This window comes from Rhinolophus ferrumequinum, chromosome 21 (assembly GCF_004115265.2).
Source record: "Rhinolophus ferrumequinum isolate MPI-CBG mRhiFer1 chromosome 21, mRhiFer1_v1.p, whole genome shotgun sequence".
Taxonomy (NCBI): domain Eukaryota; kingdom Metazoa; phylum Chordata; class Mammalia; order Chiroptera; family Rhinolophidae; genus Rhinolophus; species Rhinolophus ferrumequinum.
Window position 1 is genome coordinate 45,837,232 of NC_046304.1, and position 21,930 is coordinate 45,859,161.

General features: G+C 32.6%; 1 protein-coding gene across 3 annotated transcripts in view; it reads right to left on the minus strand.

Moving 5' to 3' along the window:
• The window catches only part of ABCA5 (ATP binding cassette subfamily A member 5), a 60,990-nt gene that overhangs the window by 26,388 nt on the left and 12,672 nt on the right, over window positions 1-21,930 (minus strand). For all 3 annotated transcript variants that reach the window (XM_033090651.1, XM_033090649.1, XM_033090650.1), the window contains 13 exons: window positions 21,545-21,686; window positions 20,379-20,567; window positions 18,749-18,896; window positions 16,643-16,811; window positions 15,482-15,540; window positions 10,954-11,064; window positions 9,629-9,804; window positions 9,006-9,125; window positions 7,852-7,990; window positions 6,482-6,572; window positions 6,166-6,305; window positions 5,029-5,148; window positions 1,993-2,194 (listed from right to left, as the gene is read on the minus strand). In XM_033090651.1, coding sequence (XP_032946542.1) covers window positions 1,993-2,194; window positions 5,029-5,148; window positions 6,166-6,305; window positions 6,482-6,572; window positions 7,852-7,990; window positions 9,006-9,125; window positions 9,629-9,804; window positions 10,954-11,064; window positions 15,482-15,540; window positions 16,643-16,811; window positions 18,749-18,896; window positions 20,379-20,567; window positions 21,545-21,686 — 1,806 coding nt within the window. The remainder of the gene's footprint in view (window positions 1-1,992; window positions 2,195-5,028; window positions 5,149-6,165; window positions 6,306-6,481; window positions 6,573-7,851; window positions 7,991-9,005; window positions 9,126-9,628; window positions 9,805-10,953; window positions 11,065-15,481; window positions 15,541-16,642; window positions 16,812-18,748; window positions 18,897-20,378; window positions 20,568-21,544; window positions 21,687-21,930) is intronic.

Sequence of the window (21,930 nt, forward strand, 5' to 3'; positions counted from 1 at the left end):
TACTGAATTGAAAGCCAATAGTCAATGACAAAATTAAAAGTTATAAAAGTATATTTTAGATCAGTCACCTGAAATTTTTATAGGGTAAACTTTCAAAGAACCAGACATTATGTCACATTTACATCTCTATTCTCCTGAAGAAACTTATTTCCTGCCTACCTCTACTCTATTTACCCTCATATTTTAGAAAATGTATGATTCAAAAATATTTTAGATACAAGGAATAAAAGTACAGTGAAACTTTGAATTTTCATCCAAACCACATTAATTTCCCTTGCTCCTCTAGAGGCAAAGCAAGATTAATATTATAGTTACAAGGAACTTCACTTGCAGCTGGCCCACTACATAATTCTATTCCCCATTCAAAATGCTCTTCTATCTGGAAGGCAGATATCCTTCTATCTTATCCTGCAAAATATCTCTACATTATATGTGATAGGTTGTCACAACAAGTGGGTAGAGTGAGCTTAGATTATCACACTTTAACATTTTATAATTTTTCAGAAACCCCATAACTTTTTTAAAAATCTTTCTTAAATTGCTGTAAATATACCTAAATCAACATTTCCAAAAACATACTGCATTGAACTCCAGTTCCATAAGTTAATAGATGTTTTAGGTTAAAAACAAATCATGACTAAAAAATATTTGGAAACTTCAGGTTAAACAAAGTTGAAGGAATTTCTTTACCATACAACCTCTAGTGTGTTTTTTATATGCTAATGAGCAACTCTTCAAAAGAGGAAATACAAGATAGACATCTCCTAAATGTATAGATGGCCAAATGCATTATTTGACCATAGAACACTTTTTATTACGGACTGAATGTCACCCATCTCCCAAATTCATAGCCCTAACCCCCAATGTGACAGTATTTGGAAATCAGGCCTTTGGGAGGTAATCAGGGTTATATGAGGTCATGAGAGAAGGGACCCCATGACTGGATTAGTGCCCTTATAAGAAGAGATACCAGAGAGCTTGCTCTCTCTCTTTTCCTGTTTATGCACAAAGAGATCATGTGAGGTACACAGCAAGATAGTGGCCCATCTGCAAGCCAGGAAGAGAATCCAAAATCCAACCATGCTGGTACCCTAAATCTGATTTCCAACCACTAGAGCTGTGAGAAAATAAATTTCTGTTATTGAAGCCACCCAGTCTATGTTATTTTGTAATGGCAGCCCAAGCTAATTAAGAAACATTGTTTTTCAGGGAATATTTTATGAGAGTAGTGTTCAATTAAATAAGCTGAAACATGCTAATTTAAATAAACATTTTTCTTTTAGTAATGCTGACCCAGGAATATATTAGATACTTGATTGACATTTCTTTGATACTGAATAAATTTGGACAAAAAAGTAAATGAATTCAGCATATTTCAAACATATAACAAATCTCTTATTTTTGATTATTACTTTTTAGTTCTCTCACCATTTTGGATCTTACAAGACAGGTATATGGTATATGAAAGTATTTAATATTAATTCCAAATAATTCAATGTCTAGCTCCCCATGCAATCCTGAGAGGCAAAGCTAAGTGGAAAAGATGTCCTTTAGATCCCAGTTCTACCAGCTATAAAGACTCCTTTACATTTCAGTTTATTCATGTATTACATAGGGATAAAATTTATTCTTCCTGCTGTTTACCTATACATATTAGTAATAGATGCAAAATAATTATGAAATACATGAATGCAAAATAAAACTTAAATACAGTGACAGTAATTGAAACATTACACAATTAGAGAACATTTGTCACTCCTTCATTTTATAAATGAGATTTTAAAAATGCTAGTTTAAAAAAAGGGTAAAGCTCTAATGGTATTCAATGAAATTTACCGTTAGCATAATCTCTTTTCTCTGACATGTGAAATTATAGTTTTAATCAAAACTACAAAGATTATTTAGATGTTTACATTTTAAAAATTAAGATAGTAAATCTAATTTGTGTCCTTAAAAAAACATTTCATCAGGCAGCAGAGTGACTATACTTACACTGATCTCACTGATTTACTTTCACGTTTCAAGGTAAGGAAATGAAACTTGGCTATTGTATACACCTGCTGTTTCCAAAGGCTCATGGTGCCCAGTCGAGAAGTCTTGGTTTCAGAAAGAATGAGTAAGCTCCGCTCCATTTCATCAAAAGATTTTGAATCCATTTCTTCTTCTAGTTGCTGCTGAGTAAATACACTATAATCTATTTGCCAAAACAAAATAAAAAGAAAATTATGGTTTAGTATATTCCTTAAAAAGATGAAAACTTTTCGGAAGCAGGTAAATTTTAAAGAAGCACACATCTGGCAATGATGTAGGACAAGTGGAACTCTTGTATACTTTGGCAATATTATTAAAACTGAACAGGTGCATAGCTTACAATCCAGGGAACTCTCTATTGGGTATAAACCCAACAGAGATACGTACATAAGTTCACCAAAACACATGTACAAGAATATTCTTAGCCACTACCCTATCCAGAAAGCCATAAAATGGAAAGAACCCAAGTATGTATCAACAGGCGATAAGTTGTGAAATATTCCTGTAATAAAACACTAGTAATAAAACAATGAAAGTAAACTACTATACGAATACAATGTATGAATCTTACATAGTATTAAGTAAAAGAAGTCAAATGCAAGAGGCATGCTATAAGTGATTAGACCAAAAACAGACACAACTCATCAATGGGACAGAAATAAAGATGTTACTTTTGTAACAGTAATTTAATTCAAAACAGATGAAAAATAACAAACAGAGGTGAAAACTGGCTTTATTGTATGATGAGAGCCATAAAAAAGGACTTCTTAGACTTATGGTAAATTTAAAAATGAGTAAACATTAAATAAAAATTTAAGAGTGGAATGCAATGATGTATAAAATAGTGTTTACATAAAATCTGATTGTCCTGGCATCTTACCAATTCTACAGTTTAGATGAATGACTTAGTAAAATGAGTTAAGTCCAATCTCTCCCTTCCCATGACAGTGGACTGATCAACTAGAAATGGGTGCTCAAATATTGTATACCACAATCTTGGTATTCAGCGAGCACCAATTTACCTTCACAGAATTTGATACATACTAACTTTTAAAAAATAAAACAATTACAATTGGCCAAACTAAAAGCAAACTGATGTTACAAGTAAATTTATTTTTTATGGTGGACTTAAAGGTACTATAGAAATATCTAAATTTATTTTTTATGGTGGTCTTAAAGATACCTTCTATTTAGAAGTATCTAAATAGAGTACACCAGTAATATCTAAATAGAGCACACCCTTCTCAGCTTTATTCCCAATGCCCAAACATTTCTAGAAACTATTTCATTACTCCAAAATATTTAGCATCACACAAACAAGTACCTTTTCCATCTAATTCTCTTCCATTATCCTAATTATTATAAACATATTCACTGGTAATGAATTCTACATCCTGACATCTAACTTCCTGCTTATTTCCTCTATTCCCACACCTTTATCTCTATTCAATTTCACCAAACTGGACGTATGACCAAATTTAAGAACTGGTTCTCTCTCCAACTGCATAAGATCCAAAATTTTTATGTGAACTTTCTTCTCTGACTATAGCCTGATATCATGTCCTCAAGATAAACTTGACTTTTCTATTTTCTCCAGGTTTGAGAGAAACATCCCTGTTGCCTTCACTCTCCTGACCTGTCACAACCACCTATCACTTGCATAAGAAGTTTCCTCAACTCACAGTCTCACTTTAAACTACACACATCCAGCTTTGACTTTTACCACACCACTGAAATGGCTCCTTCAAGGTCACTACTGGTTTCCACACTACCAAGTCCCTCACTGTCTTCCATATTACCAAAAACATCCTTCTGTCCTCATCTTATTCTTCATAGCAATCAGCAAATAATCGACAACCTCCTCTTTCCAAACACACCATTTTTCTTGGCTTTTATATCTCCTTTTTGGCTCCTTCTCAGTCAGCCCTTTTTGGCCCATCATTGCTTAGTCTCAGAGCTTGCCCCTCTACTCTTATCTATACTTGCTTCCTAAGTGATTTCATCCAATCCCATGGCACCATTTATATATGAGTAACTCCGGAATTTGTATCTTCAGACCTAACATCATCACTTAGCTCCAACTGTGTTAATCCAACTGCCCACTGTACATCACCACTTGGATGTCTAGTAAGCACCTCAAATAATACAGCCAAAAATCATGCTTGGATTCCCTTTCCATAAACCTGTTCCTCACCCCTTCTCAGGAAATGGCAATTCCATTCCCAGTTCTCAAGCCAAAAGCCGGACTTATTCTTGATTCTTCCTTTTCCATAACCCCTACGAATCCATCAACAAGTTATCACCAGTACCACTAATATAACCCAAGTCTGTTCATGTTTCCCCCTTTTCACTACCATTCTAGTTCAAGCTAAGATTAAATGTAAGTTCCCTAACTGTTCTTCTAGCTTCCACACTTCCTTCAACAACCAGGATGCATATTTTAAAAATGAAATCAGATCATGTTACTCCTTTGCTCTAAAACTCCTGATAGCTTCACACTGCACTAAGAAAACAAACCAAATTCTTTTCCAAATGTTCAAAGACTAAACATGATCCTGGTCCCTACCTACTCCTGACCTCACTACATATATTACCCTCTCCTTGGCTAACTAAGCTCCATCCACGGTGGCCTTTTTTCTGTCATCAAAGACATTCAACTCGTTCCTCACTTAACAACTTTGCAGTAGCAGTTTCCTTTATTTGGAAAGCTCTGCAATAAAACCTTCACTTACTTAAGATTTTTTTCCCAGCTAGGTCTCAGTTTAAACATCAACAGAGTCCTCCTTAAAGATATAATCTAAGTTATTTGCCTCCCAAGACCACCTCATTTTTTCCTTCATAACTCCTATCAGTAAATATTTCAGTTACTTATTTATTTACCTGTTTATTGCATCTCTTTCTTCCCCCAAATATATATTTCACATTTATATAATTATTTGTCTTATTCACCATCTGTCTGGTTAATTATCTAAAATGTTTTTTTAGTTTTGTTTTTACCTGCTTGGTCAATTTCTGCTTCAACTTCTAGCTTTAAGAATACATCTTCCAAAGTTGTCATGGAAACACCATAAGAAATAACACCCAAACTTGAATGAGTGTCTAGAGCAGAAAATAAACCTGAAAGGAAAATACGAAAGAATGTTGTGTATCACGAATTATTTTAAAGTAGCCTTTAGAAATAGGATATGACTAAATTTACTCTGCTAGTACAGTGGTTCTCAAAATTTTTGGTCTCAGGACCAAAATTTTTTAACATTCTTACAAATTGCTAAGGACCCCAAAAAATGTTTGCTTATGGAAAAATATCTACTAGATATTTATCATATTATAAATTAAAACTAACAAGTAACTTAGACAGAATGAAAAACAGGGGAACGTTAAGTTGGCATATGTACTTCAAGCCAGTTAATGATTCCTTTTCATTTCTCAAAAGAAACCAACTGAACTAACATAAAAATTTTATGTCTAATTATGAGATAAATGCTATGGGAATTCTGCGCAACATATGTATATCAGTAAAATCCTTTTGGTTATTAAGAGATCCCTAAACAGATAAGGGAGACTGAGTTTGAGTTCCTCGTTATAAAGCAGAAAACTAATACCATAATTAAAATAATTCAAGGGTTTACCATATAACCATATATTTCACTATGGTATCATGAAACTAAAAAAGAACTTGGGGACATATACAAGCAATTATACATGTGTGTGTGTATGTTTATGTATATACACAAAGACGTGTGTGTATGTATATGTGTGTGTATATATATGTGTATATACAATACGTATATGTGTATAGACATGCACACACACACACACACACATACATAAATCTTATTCCCAGGAGGCCTACAAGCAAATGGAATATTTTCTTTCTTTGACAACAAAACAAACACAATTATTTATTCAAGTTAACATATTAGTTACAGTTTCTTGAGTGCTGCCTATAAAAAAAGAAACATGTTGGCTTGTAGTATTTCTGACTTTCTAAAGCAAAATAAAGCAGAAACGGAACATTAACTCTGGCCACCTGAGAGCATGTAAATAATACACAGAAAAGTAAACAAAGTTAAGAAAACCTATTCCCGTTGCAAGATCCTGGTTCAACAACCAAAAACTGAAAGTTGGCAATACCTGAAAATTTGTCCATGTCCTTGAAAGGCAAGCTATACACAAGTTGTTGGTCATTCTGTTGTAATAAAGTAGCTCCAGGTATATGTTGTTTAACCAGAGAAGAAAGACAATCTGTGGCACAATATCTGTCTATGTACATGCTAAAGAAAACCAAAAATTATTTTTTATGATTACTCAGTAAACAACCAAAAGTAAATTCTAAATGCATTAAGTTAAAGTGAGTGCCATAAAAAACGACCAAAGCACATTATGACAAGCCCTAAATTTAATAACAGTAGGTCAAGAACATAATATAGAACCAATAAATAATAGATACCTCAGGCGGTAGCCAATCCCCCATTTACTTTTGAGAAACAAGGAAGAACCAACACATTTCAACATTCCTTGTGATATGACGGCTTTCCTATCTGCAAACAAAGATTTGCATTTCAATTTTAAGTTAGTAATAGCATTAATAACTGGCATTTATATTTTATGAATCACCATAGGAGACATCAATGTATTACTACCTCATTGAATTATCATTACAACCTTATGAGGAAGGTAGTAGATTATCATCACCTGTTTTTTCAGATGAGCACACTGAAGCAATGAAAAATATATAGTATGCCCACGTTTCACACAACTATTAAATGACAAAGACAGGAATTGTATCCAGGCAGAATAACTCTCAAGTCTACTTTCCCAATATTGCTCCAAATATCTCAGACTCTTCCTAAAAGACCTACTAATGCAAGCACTTTCAGTATTTCCTTTATAACCAAAGGTAAAAACAATGACAAAAAAGCAACAAAAACAAAATGTTAGCTGTTTTTTTTAAACAAAGATACTGCTAACCATATGAATGACATGCCCAATTTATTAGATTATAAACAGAAAGGTGCTCTACAATTTCAAACTCTTAGATCTTGTCACAGTTATTAAAAACCATGTGTTGGCTTAAAGCTGAATTTTTTTATACACGCGTGTTTAGATATGTGTAGAAAACAGTTAACGTAGCAGGCCTGCGACTGTTATTCTTAGAAAGGCCTGCTTACAAGGTTGGCCTTTGACTGGTATCTGGAAACCTAGATTTTAGGAGTGTTCTAAAGGATGGCTCACTGTACCTAAACTGTACAATGTAAGGATGGCTCACTGTACCTAAACTGTACAATGTAAATTATACTTCACATCTGCTTTCCTTCTGGGGGTCTGGGAGTTTGGTATACGCTAGGCAGAGGGTGCCTACAAGACCAGCGCCCAGTGAAAACCGTGGGCACTGAGTCTCTAGTGAGCTCCTGTAGTATGCAACATTTTGTAAGTGTTGTTAACAAGTCATTGCTGGAGAAAAGCAGCACAGCCCCTGTGACTCCATTGGGAGAGGATTCTTGGAGGCGTGTGTCTTTCCTCCAGACTTCGTCCTGTGTGCCTTTTCTCTTTGCTGATTTTGCTTTATACCTTTCGGTGTCACTGCAGTAACACATACCCATGAGTGTGACTATGCTGAGTCCTAAGAATTCTCCTAGTAAATGATTGAACCTTGACTAGTCTGAGGGCCTCCCTGACACAAAAATAAGCAGTTTTTTAAAAATTTAATAACTTTTTTGTTGAGAGCACCATGCTTTTTTGTTCCTCAGGACATCTCTATATCCAATCTCCCATTTGGCCCCGTGACCTTATCTTTCAAAACTAAAGTAAAAATCTCACCAGCAAGAATGTCTGCCTCATCCATGAAATGAGTACTAAACACTGTCACCCGATTAGATTTTCTGTATTTTAGAAGATTCCAAACAATATGACGAGAACAGGGATCCATTCCAGCTGTTGGTTCATCTAGCAATAGTATCTGTGTGAAAAGAGATGGAGAAGGGCAGGGAATCCTCAGGAAAACTAAATTTATGTGGACTGAAAAGCTTTTCCATTTCAAGTTATTATTTCCACTCAGAAATCTATTAGATGTGAGTTTTTCAGCACAGAAATTAGAAATTATCATTTGGCATGTAAATTTTCTTGGTTTAATTTTAAAAGACTAATGTCTGTAACATGTAAGACATAACTGTAACAACAATCAGATAAATAATAAACATTAAGTATATTGCTTTATCCGAACAATTAAATTTTCTAAATATAACTGCTTGTTAGAAAAGTATATCCTATCTTAGATCAAGGAAAGCAATTTAAGACTATTTTTAATTTCGAAAACATGGTGATGGGGTTTTGGAGGAAGATAAATTAACATAAAGCCAGAACACAGTCATCCCCAAGCTGCAGCATCAAGGGGAAAAGTAAAGGACGGTGGGGACCAATGGGGTTCCTAGCTACAAGCACGTCTAGGAGCTTCCTAGCACTTTGCAAAGCATTTTATCAGGTGGTTCTGTTTCTACAGGACAGAGAATAGCACAAGAAGAGGTACATACAAAAATTAAATCAGGAAGACAAATGCTGAACTATTCCTTTGATTTTGTTCTATTTTAAAAAGTTTATTATGAACTATTACAAATATATAGAAAACTATAGAGAATAATAGAATACTGTTAAAGCCATCACTGAAATTTAATAAATTATATTTTTGGCCATATTTTCTTCAGATCTTTTTTTAAAGAAATAAAACACTGCACATGTAACTAAAGGCCATCCTTTCTATTCCCCTTCCTAAAGGGGACCACTACTATAAAGATATTATATCGCTTTCTGACTTCAGTTTTAAGACAATGTTACTATAATTACATCCATACCTTATGTTTTAAGTATGTTTAAACTTTACATAATGTGCGTATGCATATATATGTATATTTCTACAACATACTTTTTATTTAAAATAATTTAAAATTATCTCATCAGTGACACTAATATTTGTTTACCTTTGGATTCCCAAGAACAGCAATTCCTAAAGACAGTTTTCTTTTTTGACCACCACTTAACTTTTTAGCTTGATTATCTTTGATAGCCTGCATGTCCAAATCCAGTAAAACCTTCTGCACCTATAAAAGTGTGAACAATGTCATTTTTTAAACATGATTTACATAATTCTCAATATTAGTTTTTAAGCATTCCAGTATTAATATCAACTTTAAAAATGTTCTTTTAGTACAGAATTTAATTTTGACATATATTCATACATAATTGAAGTAACAGATAATAAGATTCCTGATGGAGAGGTATGTTTTACTTTTGTGTGACTTCCTGGGTAGTGCGAAAGGGATCAGTGCGAAGGCTCTGTGGTGGGGATAGGAGTACGTGAAAGGAAAGGAAGAAAGGAAACACCCATATTGAGACTAGTGCCCTCCAGATTAAACAAGGACAATTTAATATGGGCAAAAACTTTTACTCAAAATTCTATCTAATTCTTTTAATGATTTTCCATTTACTGATTAAGAACAGGTTTTGTATTTATACTTTCAAGCATACTTTTATTACACAAACTATTACAAAAGGCTATTAATTTAGAGAGAATAAAATAAAGATTTCAATATGAATGACCTACTTCTTGTATTATATTATTAGCTGGTATTCCTTTGATTGAAGCCAAAATGGATAAGTTTTCTTCTACTGTTAGAACATCAAAGTGTATATCTAACTGTGGACAGATGCCAACCATTTTTCTTGCTTCAAACATTTCATCTATTTCTGAGACGCTGTGTCCATATATAGATGCAGACCCTAAAACCAAAATACATATTTAAATGTATACTAAATAAGTATTAAAATGTATACATGCTTTAATATAGGTATACCAATAATTCAGTTAGTTAGTTGTATGTAATAGACATAAAGTAAGAATTAATATAAATTTGGAAGATACAACACACCCTCATTTCCATACTATTGGCTATCTGCTTCCAATCTCATTTTCCCTCATTTTCAGGACATATCACATAGTGGAAAGAGCAAGGAACCAGAAGCTTAATTGGTGCATTATTTACATTTATATTCCAATAACAATTTTCCTCATTTCCAGGCATTATGCAATAGTGGAAAGAACAAAGGTAAAAATATTCCCCGAACTAGCAGTATAATCTTAAGAAAACACTTACTCTGAATTCTAGCTTTTCTTTTATATAAACAGTAGTATATCCCACTTAAGAATTGTTAAATCAATGTGGTAATATATGGAGAATCATAACAAAACTTATACAGTCTTATATAAATGTACGATATTAATACTACCATCAAAGAGTGACACAATTATGGATAAACAACAAAATAAAAATAATTTTAAAAGTTAAAACTAATTTAAAAAGATGCACATTCAATACATGGAAATTTGGCTTTTTCTTAAAGTAAAATATTATACTGCTGCTCTGGTCATTGTGAAAATACTGAACTGTCTTACTGAATTCTCACCTATAGGGAAACCACATGTAACAATTATGTTTCAGATATTGTTCTTAATACCTTATTTTAGGAGATAGTATTGACATTTATCATTCTATTATTTGAACTATTGTTGCATACTCAGAAATCTATTTTCTCAACCTGAAATGTCTACAGGTCTCATCTAATATCCAATTAATTACTTCCTTGAAAATGAAAAGTAAACACATGCACACAAAATACCTGATAAAATAGATACAAAATTAGATCCTTTTCACTTTATTAAACATGATTGAATCACTTTATTTTCTATTGAAAAACAAACGTGTGTAATCCAAAAAAAAAAAAAGAGCGAGAAAACACCTTTATAGACATAGAAATTGGTCCCAAATCACTGACAAAAATTAATCTGTATATAATTCAAGGTAATTACATTGTGATACCTTAGTTAATAATACCAATAAAAGAAGAGATTTTTTAAGTCAGAAAACTCACCATCAGAAGGTGGGCATAGTCCACAAAGAATATTCATCAATGTACTCTTTCCTGTTCCACTGTGGCCAAGTAATGCCGTAATCTGACCCTCATATATGTCAAATGACAAATCTAGTTCAGGAAAGGAGAATTTTCAAATATAACTTTTATTTCTGTTGGGCTATACAAGATAATTCATAATAATTGAGCAACCTTGAAATAAACCAATAAATTTAAAAGACAGATTTAAAGTTACCAGCATATTTAAGTGCATAATATTTAATATTATAGCGTAATAATTCTTTGCCATAGTCAACGGTATGAACAATAAGTAATAAGCTTTTATTTTTTTTGTTACACTAACAGATTTAGAGGATGCACAAAATATTGGCCGAAGAGTTCTATATACCCACTTTTGGGAATTTCCAAGGGATTTAAAACAGAGAAACCAACAAAAATTTGTTCCCAAGAGTATTTACAGGCATGTTAAATATGTTGGCAAAAACCTGGAAATTAACCAATAGCATGGTAATGGCTAAGCAAATGCTTGAAAGGTTCAATTTAAATTTAAAGAATGGAATAAAGAAATGTTATTGGATAGATACGTCAATGATTGAAGGAAGACAGGAGACAAAGATCTGAAAACCCAGCTTTATAACCCTTGATTTGATGAAGGTGATCTGGGATTTAGTATCCCTAGAGCTGTAGGCCAGAAGTTAAAGTAAATCCTGTCAGGAAGATTACATTATCCAGAGCATCAAATAATCTCTACGATGATTCATATACAATATGTAACACTCAGCCAAAAATAACCAGGCAGGAGAAAGCAAGTTAAGACCAAAAGCCAATAAATAAGACAGGTAACCAAAAGCCAATAAATAAGACCGGTAATAGAAACAGACCTAGAGGAGATGTAGATATTAGCACCATATGACAAGATTTAAAAACCATTATGCTATCATGTTCACAAGAGAATGTTGGTAAAGAGCTAAAAACTATATAAAAGAACCAAGAGGAAAGATAAAAACTACAAAAGTGAAAAAAATTTCAATAAATAGTTTATCAGCAGATTAGACCCAATTATAGAGAAAATTAGTGAACAAGTCAGAAGAAAACACCTACATTAGAGCACAGAGACAAAAGTATAAACATTCAGGAGAGAATAAAAGACAAACGGAATAAAATGAAAAGTCACAGCATGTAATAATAAACCTAGAGGGAGCAAAAAAAGAAAATAGGACAGAAGCAATATTGAAAAATGGCTGAGAATTTTCTAAACCAGAAGACAGCAAGCTATAGCTGCAAGAAGCACTATAGAACCAAAGCAGAATAAATGTAAAAATAAACAAATCACCAAGGCATATTATGGTAAAACTACTGAAAACCAAAAACAAACAGATCTTAGATCAATAGCATTAGTTATTGGGTAAATGCAAATTAAAACCACATTAACATATAATTATACCCTATCAGAATAGCTAAAGTTAAAAGAACTGAAAATATCAAAGGTTGGTGCAGATACGGAGCAATTGGAACTGTCATACATTACCGGTCACAGTGAAAAAGGGTACCAACTTTAGAAAACTGTTCCAAGAACTTACTAAAGCTAAACATATGACCCAGCAACTCTACTCATGAGTTCTACTCATGATCTAGCAATTCTGCTCAAGTACAGTCATGCACCACTGCCATACATTCTGAGAAACGAAGTTAGGCTATTTCATAGTTGTGTAAACATTACAGAGTGTACTTACACAAAGAGCTATACTTTTATACAACTGGCAGCTCAGTAGGTTTGTTTAGATCAGCATCACCACAAATAAGTGAGTAATGTTTGCGCTACGTTACAATGGCTATGACATCACTAGGTTATAGTAAGTTTTCAGCTCCATTAAAATCTTATGGGACCACCTTCAAATATGTGGTCAATTGCTGACCAAAACATTGATGTGTGGCACATGATTATATTAAGAAAAAATAAACCACTGTATACTTATACAAAAGAAAACTAGACAGGAATGATAAAGAACAAAGTACTATGACAGAAAGCAACATGGATGAATTTCTTTGACTGAGTGAAAGAAGCCAGACATTAAAGAGAACATTCTATATGATCCCACTGATGGGAAATTCAAGAATAGGCAAAACTAATTCACAGTGATAGAGCTCAGAATAGTGGCTGTATCTAGGGGAGGATGGTACTGACAGCAAAGGGGCATAAGAAAAACTTTAGAGTGCTAGAAATGTTCTCTATCTTTACCTAAATAGTGGTTATATGGCTGCATACATTTGTAAAAGATTCATCAAGCTGTACCCTAGGAATTTGTGTGTTTTATTAAATGTAAGTTAAAATACAAGAAAATTAAAAAGTTAAAAATGTTCAACCAAATAGGCAAGAGGTAAAGAAAAAAAACAGGACAGGTGAGACAAACAGTAACAAAGTAATAAGATGGAGGATTAAAATTCAAGCATAGCAATAATCTCATTAAATAAAATGAACTAAACATTCCAATTAAAAGAAAAAGATTTTCAGATCAGATTTTGAAACTGTAATAACAACTATACAGGTCTCAATACAGACAATTTCAAAAACAGACTGAAAGAAAAAGGGTGGGAAAACATATCCTATAATAACCTAAAGGAAGCTGTAACTCTAAATTTGTAGGTATCCAACTGCATGGTCTGAAAAATATGTAAAAGAAAACAATGACAGAAATACAAAGAAAATAGGCAAATTCACAATCATAGTTGAAGATTCTTACTTTTTATTTATCTCTCTCGATAAAGAAAAGCATTTCCACAAAAAATAAAGCAGCAAACACAGAAGATTTCAAAAACACAATTAACCAGCTTGACCTGATATGGAACACAATAAACAACTGCAGTATATATGTTTTGTACAGATGCACACAGAACATGTACAAAAACCAATCATATTCCAGGTCATCAAATCTCAGTAAATTTCAAATGGCTAAAATGAAATTATAAGACTATGTTCTCTGACTACAGTGGAATTAAGTTCGAAATCTGTAACAAAAAGATAAATCACCATATAGTTAAAAATCAAAACATAAATGACACAAAGAAAAAAACTCATAATAAAACATTAAAATATTTAAAACTAAATAATGAAAATAACCTGTCAAGATTCATGCAATGCAGCTACAGCCATGCTTAGAGGAAAATGTATATATTTAAAATGCTGCATTATAAGATGATCTATGCATCTATGTCAAAAATGTAGGGGGAAAAACATTTAAATGTAGAAGTAGAAACAAGAAAACAAGAGAAAAAATCAAAAACAAATACATAATAGAGAGGATCAAGAAAGCCAAAAGTTGGTTCTTTAAAAAGATTTTTTTTAACCTAATAAACTGGTAAAAAAGAAAAAAGTTCAAATAACAAACCTCAGGAATAAAAATGGGGAGATCACTATAGATCCTATAGACCTTAATATGAAAATACTTTGAACAAGTTTTTGGCAATAAATTTGAAAATAATAAAATGAAAGCTATCTAGAAAAGTCAATATATGTTAGGTTAATGGTTCTGAAGCAGGGGTTGGGGGTGGTTAATATACACCCCCTCCACTACGCACCCCACCCACGGGGACATTTGGCAAGGCCTGAAGACATTTTTGGTTGTCCCAACCAGGGAAGAGGGAGGCTGCTATGGATATAAAGTAGGCAGAGACCAGGGATGCTGCTTATGATGTTAATTTCATGTGTCAATTTGGCTAAAGCTATGACACCCAGTTGTTTGGTCAAACACGTTGCTGTGAAGGTATTTTATAGACGTGATTAACATTTACAATCAGTTGATTTTAAGGAGATGACCCACAATAATACTAGTGAAACTCATCCAATCAATTGAAGGCCTGAAGAGCAAAAACAGATTTCTCGAAGGAGGAATTCCGCCTCAATACTATAGCTTAGATTTCCTCTGAAATCTGCCTGAGTTTCCAGTCTCAGGCTGGAATGAATTTTGGACTTAAGATTCAATTTTGGCTTAAGTTCACTTCAACTCTTGCCTGAGTTTCCAGGCTGCCAGCCTGCCCTATAAATTTCAGACTTGCCAGGCACCACAATCATGTGAACCAATTCTTTAAAAATAATCTCCCCTCTTTCCTCCTGCTCTGTATGTGTGTATATGTGTATATATTCTATTGGTTCTGAAGAACCCTGACACATTGCTATACATTCTACAATTCTCAGGACAGCCCCCCACAGAACAGAATAATTAGGCCCAAAATATCAGTAGTGCCAAGGCTGAGAAACCTTGTGTTTAGGCCAAAAGAAAAAAAATAAGTAACAGGTATACACACGCATAATAAAATGAAAAAGGACATAGACTTGTTCAAATAGTTAAATATTTTTCACCTTAATAGAAATTCATTTTTTGCTTTTATTACTTTATGTTAGTTTTATTATGAATATTAGTCACATAAAGGAAAAAGAAAAATTTGTAATTTAAATTTCCCACAAACTATACAAATTGTTTTTCCATTTGTACTTTAATACTATGGACTGAATACTAGCAAAGCTACTTACTTCTCAAAGCCTCCACATTTTCACCTTTTTTCCTGTATGTCTTCTGAATACCACTGATTCTGAAAAACACCATTTTCTACTTTAAGTATTTAAAGCAACGTATAAATGTGTTTCCATGTATAGTATTTTTATCAAATATGTAATTTTTTATTGGAATAATAAAGTACCTCCTACTAAAACAATTAACCAGAGCTGACAATAATTATAAAAGTATTTTAAAGAAACTACAAGAGAACAATACAGTATTTCTCTCCATTTTACGTTATTATTCATTTTTCATGAGCCAAATTCCAAAAACAAAGCGAAGCAAGTAACTCAAGCAATTTATAGATTACTTTTCATCTTTGATACTTTTCTGTTTGCAGTTAATGAAATACTTGTTAAATCAGTTAAGGGAGGTTAAAAACCAAATGTCATTTCACATCAGCACACATTTCAAACTGTCCATAAATGTGAAGTAGTTTCTCATTCCACTTTAAACGTTTTACATAATTTTTTAAAGTAATGGTTTTATTAACCAGTTTGAATTTTCTCTTTGAGAAGACAGACCATTGGTCTTCTAATTACATCCTAAGTATCTTGACTCTCCCTAGCTTTTATACATTTTTCTTCAGTTTAAAAACAAATTATGCTTCACTTTTTCTTTCACTTTTCTTTTCTCTTTCTTGTTATTTAATTTGATTTTGACTAATCTAGCAAGGCACAGTGATTAATTTCTTTGGTTCTTAGAAATTAAACTGATATTCTAATTATGTCACAATACCTAAGCGTCTATGAAATTAGCAAAGGACAATTTAATGTGTTGTATAACTTAAGACAAAGCATCCTGAATAAATTTATAAAGTTAATATTTATTGTTTTAAGCTATAACAATGGAGAAAGTTTAAAAGAGCTTAATTGTGTAAACACTAGGTTTTGTTACTTTAAAACCGTTTCACTGAGATATAAAATTTCAAACCTAGCAGCAATCTTCTTTTAAATGGTTGCAAAGAAAATAATTTAAAAGAGAAGTAGCCCCTATTAATACTGTGTCTTAAAAAAACAGGAAATGTGTACTAAATCTAAGATACCACACTTACATACATAATTTAAAAGATAGGATTTAAATGTGGCATATTCCATCAGCAGTTCTTATACCTAAATTGCCAGATTAAATCGTACCTTATAGCTTCTTTTCCTATAAATTCTGAAGAAACGGACTCAACAATTTCACTAAAAGTAATATTCCCATTAACATTGCCCTCTGATAACTCCTTATAATTTCTTTTGTTCTTTGACCAATATGAGGGCTTCAGAAAATATAAAGACGATCTCCGTAAGCCAAATTCCCCTGAAAAATAGAAATCTGAGTTATCATAACAAATTATTTCTGAAAATGAGTTTTTAAATCATAATGGCAGTATGTAAAACATGTAACCTAGATCTAAAGTTTAGATATAAAGTACTAAATCAATATTGTGCAAAAAATAAAAGTTTTATTGACAAATAATTCAGTTCATAAATATAACAGTTTCAGAGTTGCTGAGAGTGCATGGGAATGTAAAGGTAAGCAAAGAACATTTTCTGCCCTAAAGGAACTTACGTATTTATGAGTACGTATATATACCAAGTGGCTAAAACACAATGCAGAACGTGAGACATATCACGCATAATGCTCATAAGAGTCCAGAAGACCAAAAGTTTATATCTGGATAGGGAATATATCCTGAAGGCTTGAATGAGTGTCATCTTAGACAGTCTCTGAAAACAGGCAGTATTTAGAAAAGTGAATATAGTTCATAGAGAAGACTTTTTAGAATTAGGAGAGTAACACAGAAACAGGACAGACATAGGACTTAGATATGGTAGGTAGCAAAGGTTGCCTACATAACACGTATCCATTTTCTTCTCTTTCTCCAGAAAAATTGACACTCCCCATTTTTTTTAATATCCACTATTCTTCCAGATGGCCATGATTCAAAGGGATCAGATCCCAATTACACAGAAGGTTCTAATCGATCTAATCAGTCCTTGGCAGGCTCTGGCAACTGTTACTGTTCCTACCATAAGCATGTAACCAATCAGACAGAAGCAAAGGGCTGGATTCAGGGAAAGGTTCACCCTCCCTCTTCCACTGGATATGAACAAAGAATGCATTCTGCAACCACGAGGAGAGGAAATCTGCCAGACTCTGGGACAAAGATGGCAAAAGCAGGGACAAAGTGGGTCCCTGATGACATAGTTGAGCAATTCAACCAACTTGGTGTCCATCCTATTTCTGGACCTCCTTTTAGGTAATACAATTGATTTCCTTCTTGTTCAAGCCAATTAGAAAGATTTTATGTTATGAATAGCTAAAAACAATCTGAAACACTGGAAATGTGTTTAAATACGTAAATAGGACCATACAAATAAATATTAAATACAGTAAAGAGGAGGAGAGTGACAAGGAGAGATTAAATATGTAAAAGTATTGTGCAGGACATTACTATATAACGAGTTTCTATTTAATTCACCAGGATGTGCCCAGCAAGGTTTTTGACCAGGTGATTAACTTGATTAAATGGAAAGAAAGACTTGAGGTAGGTAATTAGATGAGAGGTATTGCAATGATCTAGACTAGTGCTGCCCAATACAACTTTCTGCAATGACTGAAATGTCCTATATCTGTACTGTACCATATGTTAACAGCCATATGTGGCTACTGGACACCCGGGATATGGTTTGTGCTACTGAGGAAATGAATTGTTAATTTCTTCAATTCCAATTAATTAAATTTTAAAAGCCACATGTGTCTAGTAGTTACCACAGAATAACACAGTGCAGGTCTAGAACACAGACAAAAATAATGAGGAACTCAAGGAGAAAAATCAAGGGGGTACTGGATATTTAATAATATTTTGAATCTACAAAAGTTTGCTATAGATGCAAGATAGGAGATTAGGGGAATAGTAGGAGATACAAAATTGCTTAATAGTTTCGGAACTTAAAGGGTAAAATAATGAAACACTTTAGCCGAAAAAGATTTGAGACTTGACAAAGCGAAGGATCAAGTTAAGAAGTTCAGTTAGGGACTTAAGGCTTTCAAAACAAACTGCTCTCTTTTTATACAACCTCCTTATGTTCACTAGTTAAGACATGGGTATAAAGTATACTTATTTAAAATTAGATTAAAAGTTTAATAATGAATATGACTTGGGTACTCTGGCTGGAAAAAAATTAAGTTGACCCTATGTGGGCAAAAAAACTAAAAATCTTTCAAGTTAAATCCGGTAACTATCTGCATACCTGGAATGACTTGGTCAAGATAAACAGCCAAGAGGAGATAGAATACACTATTAAGTGCTAGCATGATGATAGTAATAATTAGAGGATATGGGCCGTCAATCAAATTAGAAAATAAAGCACCTTCATTAAAATCTTCCAAATGCATGACCTGAAAAACAGAAACACCAACTTTATTATACAAAAATAATAAAAATAAGCAAAAGCTAACGCTAGCTAGAGTTACTCATTGCATCTACAGTGATAGTACCGAACCTGGGCCTTTTAACAGATTAAACAGTCTACCAAATTAGCAATATTAGTTTATAAGGAAAACAATAAGAACTTTACCAAACTATACGTTTATCACAACAATCCCTTTCAATCATGTTTTTAATGCTGTGTTTCTAAAACTAGTATACCTCCACTCCTGGGGCATCTAATTCTAATGCAATGATTATCAAATGAAATAAAAATAAAGTATGACGTTAATAACAATTAATGCAAACAAAAGGGTTAGGTTCACATAGAAGTCAAACAAACTAATCATTAGAGGATAAATTATGGTCAGCATCATTTCAATACTGAAAAGGGAGTAGGTACTATAATTAATTAACATAATTACTAACACAATTATTAAATTATTCATAGTACATATATGTGATACAGCAGAAAGAAATGTGCTAGAGGTTGAGGCCTCATTTAGATCCCAGACCTGCCATTAAGTGAGTAAACTTGAATTATATCATTTTGGATTTCGGTCTCCTCATCTATAAAATGAAGGAGATAAATGAAATGACACTGAAAGCCCCTTACACTTACAACGAAAACCTATTAATCTATAATTTTACCTTCCTAAGTGAAGGGGAATCAGTGGACTCCCAAAATATGTAACAACAGCTCTTAGGTGTGAAGTAATTAAAATTCCTTTAACTCAATATTTATAAACAAGCTATCTTATGTCTCACAAATCAGAAAATTCTATCCAGCCAACATGAATAATCTCTTACACTAATTACATTTTTTCTTTATATATTAACCCACTTTATGTTGTTACATAAAGTAGTTTCTTAGAGGAATATTTCCCTCAGAACCTGATTGCCCCTGTAAAGACCAACAAAAATCAAATTCATAAATTTAAATATTATGCAGGTGAATGACAATCCCATGAATCTTGAACCAATAAAATCCACCACGTCTACTTATTTCTCTACTATTGTCACCAAAAGTTTGTTCTGCTCCACACACAATTTTCTCCCAAGCACACATCTGAGATAAATTTACAATAGGCAGCAATGTACCCAGGCCACAGAGTTATCTACACTACTGGATGCTTAAATCAATGACTTCTAACAAACTGAGTTATTGCAGTGAAATAGATTGTTGAGATATACTAAAGTGAAAAGTAAGAACTTATAAACAGGTAATATAAATGAACTTAAAAATGGAGAAAATATACATGAAACCAATATAAAATGTGCTCCAATATTCAAATCTCATTCCTTTCTCATGTTGAAATTTTTTTTAATTGTTATTGTTATTATTATTATTATTATTGCAAATCATAGATAGTATTCATGGCAGTATAACATGCTGAACAGAACTAGAAAGAAAAGACAATACTTAGTGAAAGCAAAATAAATATATTACCTACCTGCGCAATACCAATCAAAAAAGTACACTGACAAAAGGGACTAAAAAGCCACACTAAAGATTTGGGAAAACTTTCCTGCTGGACTATCAAAAGGCCAACAAATCCAAAAGCCACAGTGACTAAAAATTCAACTATTCCCACATGTTTTGAATTTTTAAAAAGAGGTGTCAGCATTAAAGCAAAAAATACCTATAAAATAAAAACAGTAATGTTAATGCATTGTTCACATACACTGGTATGAAAACAAAATTAAATTCTGCTTGTGAAAGAACGTTATTTTCATTGGAAAATACACTCATTAAAATACAATTAATTTCTAAATGCTATAGTAAGATATTTTATTTTCATACAAATAGTGACATTTAAAAATTTAAACTGACAAATATTAAAAACTGCATATTGCCTATATGATAGGCAAACATGATCACCTCTACCTTACAAAAATCATAAACAACCATGCATTTCTAAAGTTAGATGTGTACATACATAAACAAAACAATAAATCAACAAGCTTTTAAATAAAGAACCCATCTTTTAAACTTAATGTGTTGATAAGAAACAACACCAGTTAAAAAGCAGGCAATTATATACAGAAGTATGTGAGTTATATGTAAATTATGTTAAAGAGCAGCGGTGATACTGAAAATATTTAACTGGTACAGCACAGGCACATAAACCAATCAGAATAGAAACTGGAAGCACCTAAAACAAAGGCTGGTCATTACCAGCCAGCATTCAGCCAATATACCAAATGAATATCAAAACTTCCAAAGAGCTGTATTTGCAAAGATAAAGCTTTACACAACATCATTCTGTAATATAAATTAATTTGAAAGTCAGGATTTCATGAAAACAAAGGAATAAAAAGTCCAGCACTGACCAATCTTAATTATACAAGATTTTATGAAGCTAATAAAAGATACTCAGATGTGATGTGATGTGAAATACATCATATAAAGACAAGTTCAATTTAAATTTGACACTATTTTATACCATTCCTAAAAATATGGAGGCACAATGATGCTATACGTAAGATTTATCAGTAACCTAGTAACAATCTGTCTCTCCTGGGAAACTGTCTGTAAGTAAACCAAACAGTAAGACTTTGCTATATTAATCAAATATTTTGACAGTTCTTTATTTACATTTCAAGTTAAAATACTTACAGATGATAACCCATACAGGAAAAAAAGTAGAAATATCACAATGCAGCTACTTTGAGGGAATAACGAAGAAGCTGTTGCAATGACTGCCATAAGAAGGGACATAAGAAAAATCAAACTTGTATACAGAAGAACCCAGGAAAGCCTAAAATGAGAATACAAAAACATTTATGGTTTAAATGCATTAAGCTTTAATAGTTTAAAAATCATTTTAAACAAAATTTCAGCTTTATTTCAGACATTTTATTCTTAAAACTAAGTCAATCTATTCATTTCTGTGTTATGTTCACGTATTGAAAATTCATGCTTATAAGTAATTAAAAATGCAGTATTGGTTAAGTTATATGTAAAGCATACTGTGATATAGAGGTAAAATGGTGATTATTTTT